At 53.3% G+C, this 23,575-nt stretch overlaps 1 protein-coding gene and 1 long non-coding RNA gene across 4 annotated transcripts; one reads left to right on the top strand and one right to left on the bottom strand.

Annotated features, from left to right (window-relative positions):
- Nucleotides 1-1,207: 1,207 nt before the first annotated feature.
- LOC148003618 (uncharacterized) lies at nt 1,208-2,725 on the top strand. Its single transcript, XR_015629936.1, has 2 exons — nt 1,208-1,498; nt 2,079-2,725. It is a non-coding gene; the product is annotated as an uncharacterized LOC148003618 (long non-coding RNA).
- Nucleotides 2,726-4,567: 1,842 nt separating this feature from the next.
- On the bottom strand, nt 4,568-22,726 carry Mdfi (MyoD family inhibitor). Of its 3 annotated transcripts, none has more exon segments than NM_001109301.2 (5): nt 4,568-5,394; nt 9,776-10,003; nt 13,085-13,267; nt 21,115-21,201; nt 22,511-22,726. In NM_001109301.2, coding segments are annotated over 4 exon segments (744 nt in total). In that variant the 5' UTR covers nt 21,191-21,201; nt 22,511-22,726; the 3' UTR covers nt 4,568-5,137.
- Nucleotides 22,727-23,575: the final 849 nt, after the last annotated feature.

Raw genomic sequence — 23,575 nt, 5'->3', positions numbered from 1 at the left:
GCGCCTGCTCTATGCATTTCTTTCTTGTCAGATGGTTGTTGTTCCTGTGGTTGAGCCACGGAGGGTCTCAGAAGGTATTATGGGTGCCGCTAGGGATAACCCTCCACTATCTGTCTCCCCCGTCATCTGGTCAACACCAGAGCAAGGACCCACGGCAAACCATGCCCCAGAGGACTCTGGGAATGGAGAAGCCACCTTTGGGGTCTTAGTTCGGTGGATGCTGTTCATTCTCTCTCTCCTAGAGCTGGGGGCCTCTCCTATCGGTCTGCCCCTTATTCTAACCTCCATCCTATGGAGCCTGAGAAAGAAGAGAGCTTCCACCTCCGCGAGCCCTGAATTATTGGAGGTATATACATCCTTTCTGAGCTGTGTTTTACGTTGGAGCTTTCAAATCCAGCAACTCCACCTAACTGGGTTGGTGCTCGCATCCCCTGCACCAGCCATGGTGGTCCAACCTGACTGTGGCGCCCATTATTTTCTTCCTTTGAAGCCTACCCGCCCACAAATGTCACGTGGCTTCGACCTAGCCAATCACAGTCTTTCACGATCAGCACAAGCGCTAGGCCTGGAGCTTCAGCTGAGTGAATTGCTCTGTTCTTTGTTATAGGAGTCCTCAGGTTACAGAGACTGGGCCGCTGATGTGTGAAAATTACCCCCCCCCCCCCCCAGCACACACCTAGTTCCTACCCCTCTGCAGTAAGGACGATGTTATCCCCCCAACGCAGGTTTAGAGGTGGTAGGGATTGTGGGAAGAGGTGGTTGGGACAGGGTGGTAAAGCCACTGATGTATTGTAGCGTGGGTGTCATTCCAGACTGTGACCCTCCTCTTCCCAGGAAAGCCAGTGTTCAGAAAATCGCTCAGTCCTCCTATCTCTGCCCCCAAAGCTCCTGCTGTGGCCATGCAGTTTCCCTAGTTACAATGGAGCCCTACTCCGTCTCCCGCCCCCTCCCATGCACAGCAATATAGGTTTGCAGCAGCTCCGATGGCCTCAGAGACCACCCCAAGTCCATTGGCCCAGGACATGGCAACAAATAGGTATGGGTGTTCAAGCTGTCCCCTTCAGTAGCTCTGGAGCCAGTGGTGGCCTTCTGAAGCTCCACGTGCTCGACTTTTGGTCAAGAACCGGAAGTGCCGGTTAATAAGAGGCGGGCTGAGGGGCGTGTGAGCATCCACCCTCACAAGCAGCCTCTGCCTCCAGCGCAGCAACTCTTAGACACGAGGTCCATTGGTTCCGGCCAGTGCGAGTGTCCTTGCTATGGACAGCTCAGGAGTGAGGGGACCTCACAAGGGTGGCCATGGGACTGCTCCAAAGATCGCAGAAAAGCAGAGGCAGGAGCTCCCTGACTTCAGCCATTGGACCTCCAGAGTACCCTCCCCCTCCAAGCTTCCGCTTGCTCAAAGGATGCCCAAGGCCTAGAGAGGGGAAGGGCCTTGTTCTGTGACCCACAGCAGAGTCAGCTGAGGGTGTCACCCAGCTCTGTCCAGCTCTAAGCAAAGGTAGGTGCCACCAGAGGATTGTGGCAGAGAGAAGGGTGCCCAGCCAGGGCTTTTCTGGGTGGTTTCTAGTACAATTGAGGAGAAGGTGGCTCTAGGCTGTACCACCAGCTTTTTGGAGGGGATGAGGCACCTGGGGAAGATGAAGGGTGGGAGACAGAGCAGGCATGGGAATGCAGGCTGAACCCTGACCTCTGTAGCAGAGCCTGGGCTCTGGAATGTAGAACGGGGGATGCCACGTGACGACGTAGAACGCGTGTATGTGTGAGATGTGTGTGTGTGTGTGTGTGAGAGAGAGAGAGAGAGAGAGAGAGAGAGAGAGAGAGAGAGAGAGAGAGAAAGAGAGAGAGAGAGAGGGAGGAAGGGGTGGAGGGGTGTGTGAGAATGAGCGTGAATATGAATGGGAATTCCTATAGAGGTGTGTGTGTTCCTGCGTGTGCATGTACATGTGTGTGAAGCAAGGGGTGTACACACAGAGGAGGGTGTGTGTGTGAAGAATGAGTTTGCATATGAAGGGGTGTGTGTGTGTGTGTGCTGAGGATCTGACTAAATCCTTCCTGTGTCCTGCCCCCATCCTGCTCAGCTCTGGGGATTCAGCCACTATCCTAAAGAAAACAGCCTGGAGCCTCTGACAGGAAATCAGTGTTTGGACTGCTGAGCAGCCTCTTCCTGCCTCTGCCAGCAATGTGTGAGCAGAGAGCGGGGCCAGGAGGGGCTTCCTGCCCACCTGGGCCAGATGCCGAATTGGTCAGAGCCCTGCACCCCTTCCCTTACCCTGGCTGCGCACTCCTCTCAGCCCTCGTCCCCAGACTGAGGGAGATCTGGGGCTGCCAGGAGCTGAGCGGAAAGCCCAGCACACGTTTCGGATGAGAGGAGCTGAGGGCAGTGGGAGAGAGGGACAGCCTGAGGCCATGTGCATGGAGGCTGGTGGACATCCCAGAAGCCCACTGGGGGTCCTGCCAGTGTCGTGAACACTCACAGACACCCGGAAGCCACTTTCAGTGTTTACCTGAGACGTGTTCTTACTCTGTGGCTGAGCCTCCAGAACCTGGGATTACAGCATGCGCCATTACAGCCTTTGGACTTCTGGAACATTCTTCAGAGATAGCGCATTCACGTAATGGATATGTTCTGTCAAGTCACCTATCTGGGAGCCAGCCAGCCATGGAACCGGTGGCGCTGCCTCAGTCCTGCCATCACTGAGACCAAAATACAACAGTCTGCCAATTACCTCACATTTTTTTGTTAAAAAAAAACAAAAACAACAAGAAACAGACGACAAAAAGAAGCTGCATGTAGTGGCTCACGACTTTAATCCTAGCACTGGGGAGGCAGATGCAGGTAGATCTCTGTGAGTTCAAGGCCAGCCTGGTCTACAGAGTGAGTTCTAGGACAGCCAGGGCTACCTAGAGAAAACCTGTCTCCAAACAAACAAACAAGACCAGACAAAATGTAGTTGGACTCTTGAACCTTAGACATCAAAATAACTAAAAAAGTGTAAACTAATACAGGCAAATTAATGGACACGAGGGTCCTGTGCTTTGCTCTTTTTTTCGGAGCTGGGGACCGAACCCAGGGCCTTGCGCTTCCTAGGTGTGATCGTGTGACTCCAGATAGATCCTGCCAGGGTGACCTTAGAGATTCAAGAAGTGGGCAGAGTAAGGCTCGTGGCATGGACCACGTGAGGCAGAAGTGCCATCACAACCTTCAGCTACTGTAAGGAAGCCCTCTGTTCTGTAACACTCCTAAAGAAAGCTTGGATTACCAGTGGCCATTTTTACTGAATGCCCTTCCCTTCAGAATCTCTGGGAGCTACTCCAGCCACCGAGTCTGGAAGCAGCATCCACACATATCTTTGGGTGCCCTCCTCAGTCAATTCTCTCCCTTGGACCCTTCCCCGCCCCATGCTGACCCAGGTCCCTGTGGGCCTGTGCACCCCAGTGCTGTTCAGTGCTACCCAGTGCTGGCCACGTCCTACGTTTTGCCTGAATGGATCACTAGACATGACCTCTGAGGTTCCCGTGGTCCTGGCAAGGCTTCCTTCTTTCCCAGCCTCTGACAAACGGGGAAAAGGATTTGAGCCATGGAATATGACCCTTGTTCAGGCCACATCGGCCCCCAATCTCCAGAATCTCAGGTACAAGTCAGGGTGTGCAGGCCTGGAGCAACCCCTTCGCAAGCATCCCTCTGCAGTGGACACGGGGTCAGCTGGTGCTTTGGAGCAACTCCATAGGGAATCTCAAAGAAGCTGTAGTCGGCAGGAGATTAATTAATCAAAGCCTGAACACAGCTGTGGTTAATTACACTGTGCCAAGGTTAACTCTTCCCTTGCTGGGCTCGGCTGTCAGCTGGTAGGCAGCAGGAAGAATGGTGGAGTGGGTCTTTCCTTTTCCCATCACTGCAGGAAGAGAAGAGCAGTGGGTCTTCTTTTTTTTTTTTTTTTTTAAGATTTATTTATTTATTAGTATACTGTAGCTGTCTTCAGAAATATCAGAAGAGGGCATCGGATCCCATTACAGATGGTTGTGAGCCACCATGTGGTTGCTGGGATTTGAACTCAGACCCTCTGGCAGAACAGTCAGTGCTCTTAACCACTGAGCCATCTCTCCAGCCCGGCAGTGGGTCTTCTTAAGATGAAGAAAACAGATGAAGAGACCCACAGAGTGTGCACACATGAGTGGGCACACGTCTGTGTGTGTGTGTGTGTGTGTGTGTGTGTGTGTGTGTGTGTGTGTGTGTGTGTGTAGGGTGCATGCCCAGGTCACAGAACAACCTCAGGGCCAGCCCTCTCATGTTGGATAAAACAGTTTATTGTGTGACCGCTGGCCTTCAAGCTTCCAGAGAGTGTCCTATTTGCCCCATCTTGCTGTACAGCACTGGAATGAAAGACACAGGCTCCCATATTCAGCTAAAAGATGAATGGATCCCATCAAAGCCAGGCCTCATACTTGGGGGGCAAGTGTTTTACCTTCTAGCCCACCTCAGCCCCATACAGGTGCTGGGAGGTGCAGGGGGAAGGGCTTGCTTTCCAGCGCTTATGTCTAAAGGCTTTGTAAAGAGTCCCGAAGGGAGTGGAGATTGAACGGATATCTTTATTTACAGCAATGAAAAGAACAGACCCTCCCTCTACCTCCTTCCAGTCTTTTCCATATTGTCCCCACCCACCCACACCCGTCCCAAACCCCCGTCCTCTTGGTCACCATATGGGTTAGGCCCGGACAAGACCCAGTGAATGAGCTGGGGGAGGGGGGGAAGAGCGGGGGCCGACAATGGGTGGGACAGGTGCCTTTTCACATTTTCTGTCCTCAAAGCTGGGGGAGGCTGAGGGAGGCAGGCACCTGGAGCAGAGGTAGAGAAGGACATGGGCCTCCCATTCCTGCCCCACCCTCCCCTACCGTTCACAGTGTTCTGGAGTCTTGGCAGCTCTAACTGGCTCTGCCCCACCAGGCTCTATACGCCGTGTTCCTGGTCACGCACCGAGGGGGCCAGGTTATGCGTCTGAAGGCAGACCTGTTCGCGGCTGAGGCGGGCTCCTCTCAGCGTCCCGCCTTCTCACATCTGGCTTGGGATTCTAAGGGGGCCCGCCCGGGGTCAGGGGAGCCATCAGGCTCCGTGCGGCAGCTCTGGGACCACCCTGTGGCATCAGGAGGAGAAGCAGAGTCCGCAACACTCCATGCATATCTCCAAGCAGTCTGCCGACTCGCAGCAGGCATCCAGGATGCCGCAGTCCAGGTCGCAGGGCAGGTCGCAGTCCGCACACTCGCCGGACCCACAGCAGCAGCAGCAGAGACAGGAGTCCTCGGAGCTGCAGGAGCCGCAGGTGGCGCAGTCCAGGACGATGTTGCAGAGGGTCAGGAACTCACAGAAGAGACAGGACAGTATGCAGTGGACACAGCAATCTGTGGGCGGGGGACAGGAGAGGGAGAGGCTGGAGCAAGGGAGCCCTGGTAACAGGAATAGCCCTGCTGAGCCCTGCCATTTCTCTTGGCGCCCTTAGTTCTCACTGACCTGAGAAGCAGATGAATCTCCTGGGGATGCCCGATTTCTTTATAGGCACAGCAGCCAAGTGGGCCTGGAGGAAGCCCAAGAAGTCTACACCGGGAGCCCCCTTAGCTGCCCTCTGCTTACATATTTAACAGGCATGTGGGGGTAGAGATGGTCCAAGCACTGCTGTAAGTAAACTCATCTGAGACTCTGGTAACAGCTCTATGACGTGGGCTGTTAAATCAGTCCCATTCTACAGGGGAGGAAACTGAGGCACAGAGATTAGCTACTTAAAGACATATCCAAAGGGCTGGTTTGTGGCTCAGTTAATATAGTGACTGCCTCACTCGCAGGAAGCCCTGCGTTGGATCTTCAGTGCCGTATAAACTGGGTAAGGTGGCACCACCTGTAATCCCAGCATTTGGGAGGCAGAAGCAAGAGGATCAGCAGTTCAGGGCCATCCTCAGCTACTTAGTTTGAGGTCAAACTGGGGTATATGAAGCCTGTCTCAAAAAAACAAGACAAACAAAAATATATAATCTGGGGGCTGGAGAGATGGCTCAGTGGTTAAGAGCACTGACTGCTCTTCCAGAGGCCCTGAGTTCAATTCCCAGCACCCACATGGTGGCTCACAACCATCTGTAATGGGATCTGATGCTCCTTCTTTCTGGTGTGTCTGAAGACAGTGACAGTTTACTCATATACATAAAATAAACAAATAAATCTCATATGTGTATATATGTATATATATGTGTGTACATGTATATATGTGTGTGTATATATGTGTGTATATATGTATATGTGTATATATGTGTGTGTGTATATATATACATATATGTATATATATATATATATCTCCCAGAATTCTGCTCATCCCTCATTGAACCCCCTACACTTGGTCTCTGGCTACAGCTCGCCAATCTGTTGTCTATCCTATAGGCCGGAAGGAGCCTTTAAAAACAGAGGCTGAGGGGTTGGGGATTTAGCTCAGTGGTAGAGCACCTGCCTAGCAAGCACAAGGCCCTGGGTTCGGTCCCCAGCTCCGAAAAAAAGAAAAAAAAAAAAAGGAAAAAAAACAGAGGCTGAAAGATTAAAAGTAAAAAGAAAGGCTATACATCAGGTCCTGCTTTGCTCAGAGCTGTCACTGACCCAAACCCCAAGGGGTAAAAGCTCAGGTTCCTGGTGGTCCCCAGGCCCAGACAAGTAAGACTTGTTCCTGACAAGTAAGTCCTGGGCAGCCTGTTCTTTGCCCTGTCCACACTGGTCTTCTGGCTGAACCTAGGCCAAACAGGAGCCCCTCCCTGCCTGGAATGTTCTCACTCCCTTTACTCCTTATTTCTCCAAGTGTCGTCTCTCCCGGATGAGAGCAGGCTCCACTACTCCTGCCCAGGAGAAAGCAGAACCTCTCTTCGCCCTGGCACCCCCTGCTCTCCTGGCATGCTTCTGTCTTCCTGGCTCTGTCACCTCCCGCCACACCACGGGCTTTTAGCTCATGGCCATTCCATACTTCACCAGACCCTTGACCTGTTATGTTCACAGATGTGTCACAAGTCCCCAGAACAGGATGTGGCTCAGTCAGTGCATGCACAAAGTCCCGAGTCCTACCCCAGCACCGTATATGCTGTGGTTCTGCATGTCTGTAATCCCAGCTCACGGTAGGCGGAGGCAAGATGGTCAGGAGTTCAAAGCCATCGCTGGCTACACAGGGAATCTGAGGCCAGCTCGGGCTACACCAAGTGAACACAGTGGGTGCTCAGTTCAATGTGTGAGCTATAGCTTCTCACGCACTATTCATCCTGGGCAGTCAGCCCCACCTGAGGGCCAGGCCAGGGGACAGAGCACCCGTCCCTCTCCACCAGAACTACCCTTTGCCGATTAATGCTATCCAGTATCCTCTGTGGATGTCTGGGCTTTGATCTATGCCCAGCATGGACACAGTAGTTCTTTTCAAATGCAGATATGGAAAATCACTGCTATATTTAAAATCCTCAGTCCATTGCAACCATTCATGTGTGCGGGGAGGGGGATGCGGGTTGGGGGGCATCTTTGTACCCTACAACATAGTTGGCATAGTTAATTAGGCTTTTTTAGATTCCCTATGTGCCTAGAGCCTCAGTCTACCTACGAAATGCCATTATACCCATTACCTGATACATCCATTTTCATGCCCACTACCTTGCCCTAGACTCTATATCCCCTCTTGGGCCTTCTGGGCTGGTGTAGTGCAGCTAATGCATTCTGTGCTGATGCAACCTCTGTGCCTGCCCTTGTTATGTGGACGGTGGTCATGTGTGCCTTCTTCACGAGAGCTGAAGGAGGGCAAGGGCTAGCTAGGTCCCTAGCATACAGCAGATGCCCAGAACGCACGCGAGTTATTATTTATTTTCCTGCACCACTGGGACTTGAACCCAGGGCCTTGAATATGCTAGACATGGGTCTACCACCTAACCTAGCCACTTCCTCACCCCTAGGGCAAGTTAAGTGAATGACTGTCTGTCATAAAATACTTCTGGTAGAATCTGCCTCCAGGGGTGAGAAGGTTTCAGAATAACACACACATCCACCTGCATGTGTGTGTGGGGGAAAGGGGTCAGGGCAGGGGCGCTATGGAGATGGCTGGGTGGTTAGAATTCCTTTTCCTTGCAGAGAACCAGGGTTTGATTCTATTCAGTTCAATTCCCAGCTCCCACATGGTGGTTTGCAACCATTTGTGACTCCAGTTCCAGGGGATCTGATACATACAGTCTTCTGGCCTCTGAGGGCGTCAGGCACACATATGGTGCACATACGTATGTGCAGGCAAAACTCTCACACATAAACGAAATAAATAAATCTTTTTTTTTTTTTTTTTTGGAGCTGGGGACTGAACCCAGGGCCTTGCGCTTCCTAGGCAAGTGCTCTACCACTGAGCTAAATCCCCAACCCCCCTAATAAATAAATCTTAACAAGTGTCACACTGTACCCTGCCTTCAGGTGGCTAGGCCAGGGTTCCCCAACACGAACAGGGCTAAGATCTGATGGCTCCTGGCTGTGCCAATACCTGGGCAAAATCAGCTGATGGCTGACCTGAGCAGCCGGAGGAGGCTCTGTGTTGTTCAAACATCAGTTGGGTGTCAGATCTGAGAACTTTGAGCCTCCCCTGCTGGACTTTGTCCCCACTCCCCCCCACCACACACCCCTGCTGCCACCCACCACACACTCCTGCCACCCACCCCCACCCCCCCACCCCCCCCACCCCCGCACCGTTCTATTCTTTCCTATCAGTTTGACTGAACAGGCGGTTCACTCCAAAACGATTTTTTTTTTCATTTTCTTTGGTGCTGGAGATAGAAAACCTTCACATGCTAAGCACACGCCCCACCACCGCCTTGTGGAATTTTCTGGAATAAGGTAGCTAACGCTGGATCAGCCCAGATGTACTTTGCAAGGTTTTACTAAGTTAACAGGACAGCAAAGTCTGAAGGGTCCAGGCGCGCGCCGAATCCCCTCTGTTACCTTTCACCTTAGCTTCTGCTTAGCCTCTAGCGGTTTTCTTCCCGTGGTCCCATGGATGAGTCACTGGAGGCTGAAGGCTGGAGGCCTACCTTTCTATACATATGTACTGGCTAACCAGTGTGTCAATTTGATACAAGCCAGAGTCATAGGAGAGGAAGGAGCCTCAGTTGGGGAAAGGCCTTCATGAGATCCAGCTGTAAGGCATTTTCTTAATTAGTGATCAACGGGGAAGGGTCCCGCCCATTGTGGGAGGTGCCATCCCTGGGCTGGTGGTCCTGGATGGTATAAGAAAGCAGACTGAGCAAGCCATGGAGACCATGCCAGTAGGCAGCACCCCTCTGTGACCTCTGCATCAGCTCCTGCCTCCAGGTTCCTGCCCTGCTTGGGTTCCTGTCCAGACTTCCTTTGATAATGGATTGTGATTTGGAAGTGTAAAGCCAAAAAAACCCCTTCCCTCCCCAACTTGCTTTTTAGTCACGGTGTTTTTGTTGCAGCCGCACACATATGTGGAGATCAGATAACACTTGCTGGAGTTAGTACTCTTTTCCCACCCCGTAGGTCCCAGGGAGCAGACTCGGGTCACAGTAATCCCACTTGGGCCTTCCGAGTGCTGGAATCATAGTGGCGTGTGCCATCACACCCAGTTTATTATTGCTTGAGACAGGGTCTTGTTCTGTAGCTCAAGATGGCCTTGATCCTCCAGCCTCAGGCTCCTAATTGCTGTCCCACTGAGTTGTGCATTTCTTAAGCAGCAAGTTGGTGATGCTGCCTTTCTGTGGAAGCGGACGGCAGGGGCCTTACCTTCCTGAGCCTGGAGGGGAACCTGTGAGGCTGACCGGGTGCTGCCTTTGCTCTTCCTTCCGGCCTGGCTGCCGAGAGATGGATGCGTCTGCAACTTCCGGTGGGCCTTGGTCCCGCCCAGAGCACCGTTCCCCGCATGCCCGGCACCGCCTGGTTCTGAGAGGTGGTCGTGGCCGGAGCCATTTGGCAGTAGTGGGGTGCAGCCTTGGGGGTTCCCTTGAGGCTGACCTGGAGAGATGAAGAGACGATGAGGAAAGAGGGCCATCCTCTAGTGATCAGTTGGAATCCTGCCTACTTCATTCCTAGTTGCACCCCAGCGCAGCGCAGGCAGATTTGTCTTCATTACACGGAGAAACTGAGGCCCAGAAAGCAAAAATGACTAGCTCACAGTGGCAAAGTGTGGAACAGTGGCAGACTGGGGCTCAGCTCCCAACTCCTATGGCAGTGCTCATTCCAGAAAAACCAAACCCAAAACTGGAGGTACAAAGCCGGGGGCGGGGAACCCCACTTTCTTACCGATATGAAGTCTGTTCTTTTATTTTAGGCTCTGGGATTTGGTCTAGAGTGGTGGGGTAGGGGAGACACGGTTGGCGGGGGTTGCTTAAGACGGCAGCGAATTGGTTAACCTTCACCTTGGCTTCTGCCAAACCCCCAGCTGTTTTCGCCCTTGGTGCTGCGGGTGACTTATTGGGAACATCTGTTTGGGATGTATTCTTGGCCCTGGACTCAAGGGCCCCTCACAGCAGCCCCTTTTTTTCTGCTTCTTGCCTTCAGCCCTGCAGAGTGTCCCACCCAGCCCTGCTGCTGTGGGGCTGAGAGAGTGCGGAGGGAGGGGCTCCTGGGTCTAGGTGATGGCAGAGGGATGGGGGCTGGTAGGTGAGAGACCTCCGGCAAGGCAGTTACCTTCCCAGCCTAAGCAACCAGTTTTAGGAAGCTGGGCCTGCCGGGTCCCTCAAATCCTTGGCTCCTTGGTAGATCTTATTCAAAGGATGCTCAATGGAGCCGTTTGGCACTTGTCTTGGGAGGTGAGGGTATATGTGTGTTATGCTGGCATGGGGATAAGAAGCGGTCACAGGGGGTTGGGGATTTAGCTCAGTGGTAGAGCGCTTGCCTAGCAAGCGCAAGGCCCTGGGTTCAGTACCCAGCTCCGGGGAAGTGGGGGAAGCAGTCACAGGAAGTCCGGAACCCACCGCTGCTGAGTCTCTCCAGCAAACAGGGTATTTCCAGCCCTCAGCTGAGCCTTTGTGCCTTGACTTCTCTAGGCTACTTGTGGATTTAAATTTTCCAGGAGCCCTCGGGTGCTCAGGAGAGACAAAGGGGGCTGGCCACTGGCTGTGTGTGGCTGGTCACTGTCCCCAGCACTTGCCAACTGTCTTCTCACGGAATTCTCTTCATAAAACTTTCTTTCTCCCCCATTGGATCTTTTGTAGGGGAAGCTAGACTCAGGCAGGCTCTGCAGCTGACAATGATGCTATTCAAGTCTGTCATCCTCCTGCCTCCACTTCCCAGGTCCTGGGATCACCAGTGTAGACCACCATGCCTGAGTCACTATCCTTTGTTATCACTAATAAGGAAAAAAGTTCCAGAGAGGGACAGTAACTTTCCCAAGGCCACAACAACTAGCGAATCTCAGAAGTGGAACCTGTTTGAGATTTTGAGCAGGACAGAGAGGAGGCAAAAGCTGGATACCGAGGGGCTGAGAAATAGTCTTTTACATCCACATAATCACTGTAAAACATTTTTATTTATTTTTATTTTATATACATGAGTGTTTTGTCTGCATGTATTATGCCTGTGTGAGGGTGTCAGGTTTTGGAGTTATAGACAAGTGTGAGCTTCACTGTGAGTTCTGGGATTTAAACCCAGATCCCTGGAAGAGCAGTCAGTGCTCTTAACGCTGAGCCATCTCCCCAGCCCCTACATAATCCCTTCTTAAAAGCGGTAGCTAGTTAACATGTTTTGAGTAGATATTAGGGGCAAGGTGGTGAACTAAGATACTTACACACAGTATCGTCTTTAAAGATCACAAGTGACCTATTATTGGCCCACTTCTCTGATGAAGAACCTTGAGGACCAGCCGGTATAATCTGAAAGATTCCACAGCTAGGAAGTGGAGGGAGGGAGAGGCCTGGAGTCTGGTAAGGTAACACCAGCGACTGACAAGGTGGGGAGCAGAGGTGCACACTGGGAGCATCGGGCAGGCATGGCTGGGGCCTGCACCTGGTAAACAGGAGCCTCGAGAGTGGCCAGGCCTGAATCATCCTGGCTCCACACAGATGACTGGGTTTAGCCTTTGGCCAGCTTCACTGTCCCTTGCCCTGCTGCCTAAACATGGGTACAGTGGCCAGAGGGAGGGAATGTGTGGTGAGCCCAGGGCCCTGGGAGGTGCTGCAGACACAAAGCTTGCCTGTGGCCTTGGCTATGGGGTAGCCAAGGGGTGGGGGTGGTGTTGAGTCACAGTGCAAACACTTAAGGCCATAGACACAGGGGTGTCTGTCCCACTCACCCTCCCTGTGGCTATGGCCTTGTGTGTGTGTGTGTGTGTGTGTGTGTGTGTGTGTGTAAGGCTGAGGACACTGCTCTCCCAGGGGTCAGGAACCCTACTTCCATACTTGACCCCAATTCCCTGGCTAGAAGTCTAGGAGGCACAATGTTTATGCCAACAAGGCAGGTGGGCATGGTGGAGTGAGACCAGCAGACTTGAGTGCCAGACTTGTGTCTGGCTCTGTCCTAGGTCTGTGCCTCAGTTTCCTCATCTGTAGAATGGACTTGATAATGGCTATGGCAGTGCCTCTCCAGGAAAGCACTCAAGCTTATTCACGGACAGAAAATTTGCCCTGAGGTACTCTCACAGAAGGTGGCACTTGCTTATTACAAAATGATCCTGGCAGCTCCTTGCCTGGATCCAGGGCCAGGAGACCTCCAACCAGGCTTGGTAAAGAAGGTGAATTTTTGCTCCTTTCTCTCCAGAGCAACTGGGAGTTTCCCTCTTTCTTTTGCACCCTGGTCCTGCCCTGAAGAGTGCACTGAACTGTGTTCCAGCCTCTGGCCCTGCCCAGCAAACCAATTCTCTCTCTGAGAGGCAAAGGTGCCTCTTGCCCAACAACCTTAACTGGATCCCCTGAGCCTGGCTTCTTACAGGGCAGAGAGGTAGAGAGCTGCTGACCTCACAGAACCCACAGGACGGCCTCCCCAACACTCCCCTGTCTACATCAGCACCCAGGGCAAAGACAGCATACCTGTGCTGCTGATAGCATATAAAATTTCCCTGCATGTTGCCACCCCAAACCCCAGGCCCCTGGGACTCACGCGTCACAGCTTCTGTGGGGACATCGAGGTCAGTGCTGTTTAGAGCCTGGTGAACCCCAAGACCACCGTCTTGGGGCATGGAGGGTACTGCCTCCTCCTGGGAGCCCTCTTCTGACGATGCCTCTGCAGGGTGAGTGGATCTTGCTACTACCTCCAGCCCAGGGAGGAGGGACATGGTCTGGGCTAGGAAAAAACAGATGATCAAAGATTGTTTCCTGGTGTCCTCCTGTGTGCCCAGGTCTGACCTACAGCCCAGAGCACCCAATGAGCCCTCACTTCTGGTCCTTTCATGATTAACCCAGCTATCACCTATCTGGCTGTGGTATCTGACTTCCAAACTGATAGTTCCCGAGTCATAACTCATACGTGTGCAAGGGCATGGGGGCATGCATTTGTCCATGGATGAATACATACATGTGACATCAGGAGAACGGGCCTGTGGTATAAAGAGATGTCGGGAGAGGAGAGGCATACAGTGTAGGAGAAAAACCGACAAGAGGCTCAACGCTGCAGCCAAAGAATTAGCTATGGGGACTGACAGGCACTGGACGGTAGATTCTGGGAGGAGAGAATTTGGGAAACTGGGTGGGGAGGGCTGAGCCGCTGAGATCTGGTGACAGGCAGTCTGGGATGAACAAGAAAGTCAGCCACGGAGAAGAAAGACAAAGACTAGACAAGAGCCTGGGCTGACCCAAGCAGGGAGCTGCTATGAGACAGGAAGAAGGCAGATGTGGAGAAACTGGGTCAGAGAAGGGGTGCTGGCATCGGAGAGAAACAAGAGAGCAACCTGGGGGTGAGGAGCAGGGAGGGGCCCCGGGCAGGAAGAGAGGCCGGGAGACAGCCAGAAGGGCTGGGAAGAGGTGAACCACAGGCCCATGTAATTAGAGTGGCTCTGGGCAGAGTGGGCGGGATGAGGGAACGAAGCCACCTACAAACCACAGCTCCCCAGGCAGCAGCAGGATTGGGCCCCTTGGGCTCCCAGGAAAGCACAGGGGATGGAAGGTGTCTGAGAGCCTACAGCCTTGGTGTCTGGGCTTGGGGAGATCTGAGGGTAAAGCCAGGGGTCATAAGGCCCAAGCTATGATAATTCAGGGGTGCAGTTGCTTTCTTAGCAGACCCCAGGCTGTGCTGTGCAGTGGATGGCGGTGGTTTGAGGGCATGGCCCCTGTACCTGTGCCTCTCCTCATACTTCTATGCTGGAAGAAAGAAGAAACAGAAGTGGACACCAGAGGGCAGGGCTGTGGGAAGGCAGGTTACAGAGATGTGGGTGGGAAGGTGGAAAAAAACCAACAGTGAGACTCAAAGGTAAGAGGCCCCCACAACCTGGATTCAGGATGCAAAAATCAAATGTCTCTTGGCAAGTCACAAGGCTGAAATAAGGGACAACGGACAAGGCAGAGATGACGGCCAAAGAGATGTCCCAACGACTGCTAGGTGGAATCCCTGACGTGATTGGAAGGCGGGCACTGAGTTGGCACGAAGGAATGCGAGTAGGCACTTGGGTTCAAATTCTAGGAAGAAAGGCCTGCTAGTTCCAGACACCAGCCCCAATGCCCAGAAACACCTCTCCATGGTCCCAGGCCCTGGGTTCAATTCCCAGCACCCACATGGTGGCTCACAACCCTCTGTAATGGGATCGGATGCCCTCTTCTGGTGTGTCCAAAGACAGGGCTCTCATAGACATAAAATAAATAAATAAAACTTAGGGAAAAAAAGCTTGACCTTATTTTTAACTCTCTGTATGTATGTGTGTGCGCGCTCACATGCATGTGGGTTTATGCATATGAACAGTATCCACGGAGACCAGACGAGGGCATCGGCTCCCCTGGAGTTGGTGTACCAGCAGGGTGTAGGCTACCTGATGTGGATGCTGGGAACTGAAAAAGCATCCTAACTGCTGAGTTAGTTCCATCTCTCATCTCCACACCCTACCTCCCAGAATGCCTTTGGTAGCTAAGGTCTCACTCTGTAGCCCAGGCTGGTCTTGGAACATAATGGGCAATCCCCGGCCTCCTGAGTGCTGGGATTACAAGCAGAACCACCACCGCTCCTGGCTTGTTACAGACTTTGAGTTACCTTGGGTAGGAAGGAGGCATGGATACCCAGCTCTCAGAGCAAGACGCACAGCAGAGGGGTCATTCGCCAGCGTCACCCATTACCCATCTAACCTTGCCTTCTCCTTCTTCCCTTCTCCCCTCCAGCACTTATTAGCATCTACAAGATGCCTAACCTAACCAAGCACCAGTGTAACAGAATGAGGAAAGGTGGCCTGACACTAAAGGAGCTAGCTGTCTGTCACGGTGCAAGTGGCTGTCACTGAGAGGCAAGAATTACAGCGAGCTGGGCTGGAGAGATGGCTCAGCGGTTAAGAGCACTGACAGCTCTTCCAGAGGTCCTGAGTTCAAATCCCAGCAACCACATGGTGGCTCACAACCATCTGTAATGAGATCTGATGCCCTCTTCTGGTGTGTCTACAGTGTACTCATATACATTAAATAAATAAATTAAAAAAAAAAAAAAGAATTACAGCGAGCTAGCCAGGCATGGCGGCCCGCATCTGTAATCGCAGCTCTTGAGAGGCTCAGGAAGAAGCTTTGCCCATGAATTCCAGATCAGCCTGGGCTACAGAACGAGACTCTCTCAAAAGCAAAACAAACGACAAGTGAGTTTCTGTAGGCTGCTGGATGCGATGGGGCAGATCTGGAGGCCTAGCACCTAGGGGGCTATGAGAGTTGGAGGTCTAGACTGAGCTACGTAGCACGAGCCACCTCAAAATAAAATAAAATCCCAGCAGGGATATTGACAAGGGTTGACGAGGAAGAAGGCTGGGCGTGTAGTTCAGCAACCAGAGAATTTGTGATAATGTTAGCTTTTAAGGATCCCAGTGGAGTGTGGTCACTTACCTATAAACCCAGCACTTGGGAGGTAGAGGCAGGAGGAACAAGAGTTAAATACCAGCCTTGGCTACAAGCAAGTTCAAGGCCAGTCTGGGCCTCATAAGATCAAGTCTTTAAAAAAATTTTTTGAAAAAGTCCCACCCAAGTGTGTAGGTGTGTGTACACATAAATTTGTGTATAGGCAGTTGTGTGTGTATGTAGGTGTGCATACGGGCATTTGTGTATGTGTATGTAGGGATGTGCGTGTGCATGTAGATTTCTGTGTATGTTTATTTGTGGGTAGGCATGTGTATGTGTGTGTGTGTAGGTGTATGTGTGTGTGTGTGTAGGGGTATGTATACATGTGTAGGGGTATGTACCCATTTACATGCCTGGAGAAGACAAAATCTACTGAGCATAAGAACTCTGGAACTCAGGGTTGGGGATTTAGCTCAGTGGTAGAGCGCTTGCCTAGCAAGCGCAAGGCCCTGGGTTCGGTCCCCAGCTCCGGAACTCGTTTTTTTTTTTTTTTTTTTTTTTCTTTTTTTCGGAGCTGGGGACCGAACCCAGGGCCTTGCGCATGCTAGGCAAGCACTCTACCACTGAGCCAAATCCCCAACCCCCGGAACTCGTTTTTGTTTGTTTGTTTTTAGAACAACACAGAAATCTTACAGGAAGTGCTGTATTTTAATCCCAGGTAGGGATGTGGGGCTGCTAGGCACTGCCCACAGCAGGACCATGACTTACCTCATGCTTTAGCAGAAGCATGGCTTTGCCAGCTGCAGAAAATTTCTGTGATTATGTGACATGTGGAACTGTGGGATTTTTCAGAGGGTACATATATGCAAGGACCCCAAGAGGCAATTGTCAGTGGTTGTTGGTCATTTAGGGAGGTTGCCTGCGGTTTGTTTGTAGCCACGATCAAAGTAGAAACGAGAGCAAAGAAATCAGGCTCAGGGGTTTTCCTAACTCCCCTCTCCCCTCTCCCCTCTCCCTTCTCTCCTATCTTGTGTCAGGGTAAAACGGGGCAGGGGGAGGGGTGGAAATAAAGGGTGGGAAAAAGAAGAACCCACAGAGTAGCAAAGACCAGCTAGCTACAAATGAGTTTCAGACAATTGTTGGGGTCTGGGGATTGAGAAGAGGAGCCAAGACCCCAGAGCCACCAGTTTGATGGGCCACCACATGCCACTTGGTGCTCCCGAGGATGGGAGTCTGTAACGGCAGCGGGTCAGCAAAAGCCCTTGGCTTCCCAGGCTTTTATCTGAGGTCACCAGAGTGTACAGTCCTGATGGAGTCAAGATTCCTGCTCTTTTGGGTCCTAGAGCTTGTGGGGGAGGAGAAGGGGGAGGGAGAGGAGGAGGAGGGTTTAATGAGATGGGAGTCCCCATCTCTGTCCCATTCACTCGTGTCTCTCCTAATAATAGTCACCTATAAGACTGGTGACCTTGAACCTGGAAGGAACCGAAAAGTTCTAGAGAGACCAGACCATTGCCCAAGGAAGCTGACAATGTATGAAATTTGACTTTCTAGGACCAAGTCCAGCGGTTCAGTCTGGACACAGAGGGGCAGACCTGAAGCCAGGAAGGTCAGAGTTGCAGGCAGAAGAGGGGGAACGAAGCCTGTGCCCAGTCAGGTCCGCAGTGCTGGAAGGAAAGGGCAGAGTCAGGAAGACCCATCTGCTCCACAGATGCTACCCCATGGCATCTGGACCCCAAGACTTGGGCTGGGAAAAGAACTTCTGAGATAGGTGGGACAGAAGGCCCACAGGTGGGTGGGGGACTTGCAGATCAAGAGCCCAGTTTCCCTTCTGTGACCAAGAGACTCTGCTGTCTGACCATGTCTAAGGGAATCTCCTGGAGTGTGAGGGTAAAAGAGGGTGGAGGGAAGGTATGGTTGGGAAAGGCCAAGTGGGAATGCTGTGGGCATGTGCAAAGGACCCACAGGATAGCGAGGGACTGATGTCTACAGCTTGAGTCCTAACAGGCGCCATCTGGTCTGGTGGTACATCTCCCTCACATCTGACCAGAACGACATCATTCTTTAATGTACACAGTGACCTCAAACATGCTAGTGTCCTGTACCCCTGGTGAAATCCAGGCAGGATTCACTCTGACGCATGCTCAGTCCTACCATGGCCTAAGGTTCTGGTCTGCAGGTCAGAGCTCTAGAAAGGACAGGAAGTTACATACTCAGATCTACACGCTGCATAGGAAAGTCAGGGAGACTCGCGGCAGCAGCAGGGACCAGTGGTTCCCCCGGACTGTTTGTTATCCATCAGGTTGGGGTGGTTCCTGGCCAGGAAGAAAGAGGAGAACCTCTCCCAGGTGGGATGGGTTCACTTTAAGCCCGGCCAATTCCTGTTCTGGGACTCCAAGTTCAGGCCCCGTCATCGTCTTTGCAGACAGTGAATGAGCTCCCTGCCCTTTGGGCTGTGAATGTGTCTAGAGAGAGAAGACCAGGACTTCAGGCCAGGGCGTGATGTCTGGGACCCCACATTTCACTCTCAGTCTGACCAGACATTCAAAGCCTCTGGTCACACATCTTCAGTGAATGTACAAAGGTCTTGTGTTCCAGGCAGACTAGCTTGTCCACACCCTTGGGCTATCACAGCAGCTTCTGGCCAAACTACCTGTTTGTCCGTAGTTTCTCCTGACCACACGGCCACCATCCTTCCTGGTCTAGCTACAATATCATCTCCTTCTCCAGAAAGCCTTCTCTGACCCCCGTGACATCAGTTCTTTCTCCACACAGCCATGCTATACCAACATCCTGGCAATGAAGCACCCGCTTCTGCAGACCAGGCCCTTGTCCGTCTCCTTCCCTTTTGGTGGTCAGTATTTACCCCTGCACCTCTCTGGCTGAGTGCTGGCACTCAGAACGCCCAGGTCAGGGGAAGGAGAAAAAGGGGTCACATGGAGTATTAGGGGTGGCGTCTGGCTTTGAACCCTAAGGAGACCAGAGAAGGTGGACTCTTCTGATGTCCATATCACAAGTGTGAATTCACTAGTCACAGACCCAGGCCACTGAGTGGAAGACCGGAGAGGGTCCGAGCTACCATTTAGACCCAATCCGGTTGCTTTATTTTAGGTCCAAAGGCTTTAATTCCCAGGAAATTGAATTTAGACCCAAGGATAGAAATGTGTCTTTCCAGTGCTGAGCAGAAATCTTGTGGGTTAGGGAGCCAGGCTTTTGGGGCTCTCGGGAATGGGTGAGGTGGAGGCCAGTAGGGGAGTCAGCATCTGAGTGCTTGGCTACCTGCCCTAACCAGAACTGCCCCAAGTCCTCTGGTGCCCTGCCTGCATCTTGGATGCCTGAGAAAGGAGGCCATGTCACTCTCTGGCTCTTCAGCCAGCAGCTTCTACTTTAGGGGATGGCAGCGTAATGGCCTCCCTGTTCTGTGGGCACACAGGGAGCATGGGGGGTTTCTGGTCTCAAAGTCTGTGGGGTTTTGGCCGAGTCTCCTGCGGTTTGGGCTTCCTGGGTAGCAGGCAGAACAGAACAGGACAAGTGTTATAAAAGCTGCATTGTCTGGCCCAGTTCTGGCTGGGGAGGGGGCTTGCTGGAACACTGGGGGACTCAAATTACAGCCCAGGACTTAGCCTTCCCAGTAGCTCCCCCTGGACTCTGCAGCCTGTCTTGAGCACACTTTGCTCCCTTCCTTTGCCACTGGGTGGAGAGCCGGTCAGACATGGGAGGGGATCTTGGAAAGAGATATCACAGGAGAGAGCAGAGAAAAGGGGAATATGGGAAGCAAGCAAGCATGAAAACGTTGGGGAGGGGGGGAGGGGGAGAGGGAGAGAAAGAGAGAGAGAGAGAGAGAGAGAGAGAGAGAGAGAGAGAGAGAGAGAAATGTCCCAGACACAAAGGCCTCCCAACTCCCTGCTCCCCACAGACCTTCCAAGGACCCTGGTCCTGGGAGGAGGGTATCCCTAGAATTCTAAGTCTTGAATTAAGGGTTCCACCAGAGTAGGGACTTAGGGCTGGTGGAGTCAGCCCGCAGGCACATTAGCCTCTACTGGCCAGACATCACTCAGTTTTGGGAGACCCTCCACTCTACAGTTGGGAGAGGCCAGGCCAGGTAGACAAGTCGCTGAGACCATCCTGCAAACAGACAAAAAAGCTTGGGTGGCCCAGATAGGGGGTAGGGGTGAGGGGTGGAGGTGGAAACCCAGACCAGAGAAGGGAAAAGGACTTGTCCAAGGCCAGGATGAGAGTTTGAGGTCCAGGATGGACTTGGGTTTTCATTACTGATGCAGTGTTGGGGAAAGGAGAGGTTGGTTTGGGTGGGAGGAAGGCAGGGCCTCAGACTGAGCCAAAATAGGGGTTTAAGTCAGGAAATCTGGGCCTACACTTCTGCACCCTGCCCACCCTGACTCTGGATGTTCTTATGATCCTCAGAGAAAACTCTAGACCGTTAGGGCCAGGGGCTGGAAAGCTAAATTGTCAGGTTCCCCGCAGGGAGCCACATACCTTTCCTTAGTCTGTAGGCTCCTGGGGCCATCAGGGTAGTTTATCCTCTGAGGAGGGGGAAGGGGCATTTTACCTCGTTGTAGATTGTGTGTGTGTGTGTGTGTGTGTGTGTGTGTGTGTGTGTGTGTGCCACACAGGGTGGGGACTGGCCCGAGGGAACTTCAGCTAGCAAGAAGGAGGGAAGGGGCCAGGTTCCTAACCACTAGCTGCTGAGACAAAAGTTTTCAAAGAGCGCTCCAGCTACATTCTGCTTAGTTTGGGGGAAGGGAAGAAGAGAGACTCAGACACCGCCCCCCCCCCCACTCCCCGCCGAAGGCCCTCATAAATATTTACACACTGGGCAGAAATGGTTCGGCCACAAATCCCAATATTATGGGCAGGCATCACGGAGTGTGTGTGTGTGTGTGTGTGTGTGTGTGTGTGTCTAGGGGGAGTTGGAGCCAACTCCGCACAGCCATGGCCGCCTGCTCCGAGCCCTGTCTCCTCACCCTAGCCCTCTACTACCTCTTCTCCCCTAAGACCTGGTCCCCAATACTGAGACTTTCCAGCCCCTCCCCCACCCAAGCTCCTGGGGGCCATCTGCCTGTAGGTCTCCAAGAGAACCAACAACCCCACTCCCAAACTTCTCTCAGCTTTCCACACCACTCTGGTCTGTCTATCTTCGATTTTCATTCCTGCTCCTACCTGGATCCAGGGCAGCGCTGGGGACTCCATGAGGCGCGTCGCAGCGAGAAGGGCACTGACCGCTCACCTGGGACATCGGCCTGGGACCTGGAGAAAACAGCGCTCAGCAGGCGGGGCAGGCCTCCCTCGGGTGTGCGTGGGGAACTGGAGTGGGTGCCCTAGCGCATACTCGTGCAAGCTGCGCGCTGCTGGCCCAGGCAGGTCACCTCGTGGACCCTGCCATGCGACACCTGGGTGTCGCCGGCGCCCCCTCCCCGCTCACTCGCTCTTGGCTCCCATTCCAGCGCCAGCTCGAACCCACCGATCGCCCCTTCCTTCTTCCTTCTCTCGCTCCAGCCCCCTCGCTCCTCCCCTCTTCCCTGGCCCACCCTGTCTCCGCCCCCTCCTCGCTGTCTCAGCCCCCCTCGGGCGTCCCCTCCCCCGTGCGGGACTCGCTGCTGCCAGGGCAGGACACGTCTGTCCGCGGGGCGTCCGAGGCCTGAGCCCCCACAGGAAGCCAGCTCGTCTGGTTTCCTCCCCCTTGCTCAGAGCCAGGATCTCCAGTCTCCCCAGATCTCCGCCTACCCAGGGCCGGGAGAACCTCGCGGGTTGCACAAGGGGCCGCGTGTTTTCCTTCGGTCTTAAACTTTGTAAAAGTTTCCAGAATATCAAAAGAAAGAAGACACAATCACCCTGGGACAATGGTCTGAATGGTAGTAGCCCTCAAATCGCGTTGCCCCAAAGATCAGAGCAATCTAGTTCTTCTGGCGCCCTTTGCTCACGCCTTTGACTTCCACTTCGGAGCTGGCTGCCTGGAGTTTGGGGCTCAGCCCATCAGAAACTGGCCCTCCGGGAAGCTGGGCTGGTGTCTCATCAGCCTCCCCGGTTCCATAGCTGCCAAAAACATCCCCAAGGCCTGCCACTCCCGCCCAGTGGCAGCTGGACTTGGGAATTCGTTTTAGAAGGACTGTCCATCCCCTCTTTGGGCACTAGGCTGCCACCCCAACTTTCTCACACGAGGGCGAGTGTAGAAGGGATTGAGGAGAGGCAGTCTGTTGGTCCTGCTGGAATTGTAAGCTCTGGCTATGCTTGAACAGAACTGTCACCAAGAGTAGGGGTGGGTGGGTTCGGGGACCCTCAGAGTGACCCCAGGAGCCGATTCTGAGAGCTTGTAGGCAGCCAGTTGAAGCTAGACAGCCTCATGGAGGTGATCCTCAGGTAGCAAGCCCCTCTGGGACCAACACTGGACTGAGCCGCCACTAAACCCGGCGTCTGAGTCCACACCACCAGGGCTAATTAGGGAGGCGGCGGCGCCAGGTCACCTCCTCTCAGTCCGCGTTACAACCGAGAGGAAAGCTGGGACGCCAAGGATGGAGCTTCCCCACAGTGCCTCCCAGTCCTCGAAGTCACTACTTACAGCTCTTGTAGGTCTTCTGGGCGCCGTCGGGGCCAGGACCCGCGTGGCCCCCACGGCGCCCGCAGCGCTCTCACCGCCCTCAGCCACGTCCCCGGGATGGGCAGGGGTGGCTGGGCTGGGAGGAAAGCGGGACGGGAGGGGGTCCCGCCCTGGATGTCTGGATGCTTGCTGCGGGGGACTTGGCGCCCCAGAGCCTCGGAGATCTGGCTGCTGTCTGGGGGCGTCGCAGAGTTTGGGAGCACTCCTCCTTCCTGGTAGCGGCTGAGTCACTGCGACGCGCCCGCGGGAGGGTTTGGCTGCTGCTGCATTCTTCCTGGCTTACCTGAGCCGGTAGGCCGGGCCTCACCTGCCTTCAAAAGCTGCTCCTCAGTCTCTCCTTAGCTTCAGCGCCCCACCTTTCAAGTTTTTTCTGTCTCAGATCAGGGGCCCGGGCAGCTAACGTAATCCTTGAGCCTCACTGTTTCCAGGTCGCCCCAGAGATGTCAAAGCGCCCCACCCCCACCCGCCAGAAGCCCATGTTTACGTCTGTGTGGCTGCAGGAATAACTTTACCTTATGTACGCTGGTTACAGATGTGCTCTCTTTGAGGACTCAGCAATCAAGAGCTAGATTGCTCTGATCTTCGGGACAACGGGATTTGAGGGCCACTACTAATTAGTATTGTGATACTATACCAAGTATCACCACGAGGGTACTTGGGGTGCGGGAACTTCTTGTTCAGTGTGTCCAGTGTGGCCACAAACTCCTGTGTGATGATGACCTTCTGCTCCTGCTTCCCAAGCGCTCTGACTGCTGGGCACCACATCCGGTTCGAGGGGCTGTAGAGATGAGTTCCTTGTACGATGGGCAAGCACTTTTCCAGCTCAGCTACACCCCCATGGTGAGCTTTTCCCTATGCCACCTAGTACTTGAATAAAAAGCATTTTGGTGAGGAGGGATCTAGGTGAGACAGAATGGCATTGTGTCAACAAGCTGGCCTGAAACTCCCGATCCTCTGGCAACAGGGTCGTCACAGAAATGCTGGGATTACAGCTGAGCTCCGACAGACAGGGTCTCACTATGTTGC

This window comes from Rattus norvegicus, chromosome 9 (genome assembly GCF_021556685.1).
Source record: "Rattus norvegicus strain SHRSP/BbbUtx chromosome 9, alternate assembly SHRSP_T2T, whole genome shotgun sequence".
Classification (NCBI taxonomy): Eukaryota; Metazoa; Chordata; class Mammalia; order Rodentia; family Muridae; genus Rattus; species Rattus norvegicus.
This window is presented reverse-complemented; position numbering and strand designations above follow the sequence as displayed.